At 47.0% G+C, this 1,975-nt stretch overlaps 1 protein-coding gene across 1 annotated transcript; it reads right to left on the bottom strand.

Annotated features, from left to right (window-relative positions):
• Nucleotides 1-496: 496 nt before the first annotated feature.
• On the bottom strand, nt 497-1,435 carry LOC116086277 (olfactory receptor 15). Its single transcript, XM_031364612.1, has one exon. The coding sequence runs from the start codon at nt 1,433-1,435 to the stop codon at nt 497-499; it is 939 nt and encodes a 312-aa protein (XP_031220472.1).
• Between the last annotated feature and the right edge of the window lie 540 nt (nt 1,436-1,975).

Below are 1,975 nucleotides of genomic sequence, written 5' to 3'. Positions count from 1 at the left end.
AGGTAAGGGGAAGGTCGAAGGATGAATCGTTAGTCTGTAGTATTGAGAAGAGACAGATCTGGACCGTGATAATGGATGGCTAAGATACAAAGATGAATTCTATTTTCATCTGAAGTTGATAATGCGTGGTGTGAATTCATGGAATTATAGAAAATTATACAAGAAGCTTCATGGCTTTTTCCTTAGAAAGTAAAACAAATTCAGCAGAATTATGTTATAATACATAACGAGGACATGAGAGTCAGGGACAGTGAGATGGATTTGTGCTAGATCAATAGTCTCTGGACCTACAATGTCACATACCTGCCCTGTTATCTGTGGCTCACAGTAGCATTTCTAGAAAATAAGCAAAAAATGTCTCAAGTAACACTAACCACCTTCCAAATGTGTAGAATTGTCAGGAATATGCCTTGGCTTTACCGCGGATAGAACTTCTCATAAGAAAACAGAACGCAAGGTGGAGTGGCAGTAAGTCCTGAGGACAGCTGTGCTTTCCTCAGCTGGCCCCTCTTCCTTTCCCCAGGAATCGTCCCAGGGCCCCCTTCACTTCTTTGTTCCTCAGAGTGTAGATGAGCGGATTCACCATGGGTGTGACCACAGAGTAGAAGAGAGAAATGAATTTTCCTTGGTTCTGATTACTGCTCTTAGCCGGAAGCAGATAGCCATAGATAGCAGAGCCATAGAAGAGAAACACTACCACCAAGTGGGAGACGCATGTATTGAAGGCCTTCCGACGCCCCTCCACAGAGCGGATCTTCATCACTGCCTGAGCAATGAAGCAGTAAGAGACCAGGATGATGCTTAGTGGGACCACAGTGAAGAAGGTACAAACACCATTGAGCACGGCCTCATTGAGACTGGTGTCTCCACAGGCCAATTTAATCATGGCGGGTACCTCACACAGGAAGTTGTCCACTTTCCGGTGTCCGCAAAATGGGAGCTGCAGAGTGAATGTTGACTGAATCAAGGAGTTACCTAAGCCACCCAACCAGCTAATAGCAGCCAGCACCCAGCAGAGCCGAGGATTCATGATGGTCATGTAGTGCAGGGGCCGACAAACTGCCACATACCGATCAAATGCCATCATCACCAGCAGTATACACTCAGTAGCCCCCAGCCAAAGGAAAACATAGAGTTGAGTTACACACCCACCATAGCTGATTGTCTTGTCTGGCCCCCATAAATTTTTCAGCATTTGAGGGACTGAACTGGTAGTAAAGGCAAGGTCCAGAGAGGAGAGGTTGCTGAGGAAGAAGTACATGGGTGTGTGGAGCCGCACATCAAGGCGGGAAAGCAGGATGATGGTCAGGTTCCCAACCAGCGTCAATATGTAAGAGGCCAGGATGACAACAAAAAAGATGATCTCCAGTTGGGGATGGTCAGAGACACCCATCAGAATGAAGCTCCCAGAGGAGCGGTTGCTGCCTACCTCCATCACTGACTGCCTCAGCCCCTAAGGTCTGCTCTGGAAAACTTGGGGGCAGGCAAGGGAAGAGGCAGCCACTGCTAAACCTGCATCCAGAATGCTCTTCAGGCTCCGCAGTTAAAGACCAATAAGACCTTTCTGGCCACAAGCTTTCATGCAATTCCTGGTTGTCAGCTGAGCTGGGATGTCAAAAGGGACCAAGCACAGAGATGAATGGACTGTCTTGTAAGGACAGATGACAGTTAAGGCGGCAAGTCAGAGGGGAGCTGGCAGGTTAGATCAGATATAGACCTTCTCAAAACACCAATTTCCTCAGCCAAGTATTCTTTTGCTCTGAGAAGAGGGAAACACACATTAAATTTGGAGAATCTCCCCAGAAGTTACTGATAGATTTCTTTCTCAGGCTTGAAAGATGGCTCAGCAGTTAAGAGCACAGAGTGTTCTTGCAGAGAATCCAACTTTGATCCTCTGTGCCCTTATAAGTCCAGCTCCAGGGGATCTGACACACACTTCTGGCAACTGCACACATGTGAACTTACTACCCAAAAA

Source organism: Mastomys coucha, unplaced genomic scaffold (genome assembly GCF_008632895.1).
Source record: "Mastomys coucha isolate ucsf_1 unplaced genomic scaffold, UCSF_Mcou_1 pScaffold12, whole genome shotgun sequence".
Taxonomy (NCBI): Eukaryota; Metazoa; Chordata; class Mammalia; order Rodentia; family Muridae; genus Mastomys; species Mastomys coucha.
The sequence above is the reverse complement of the archived record's forward strand: the minus strand, read 5'-3'. Positions and strand labels throughout refer to the sequence as shown.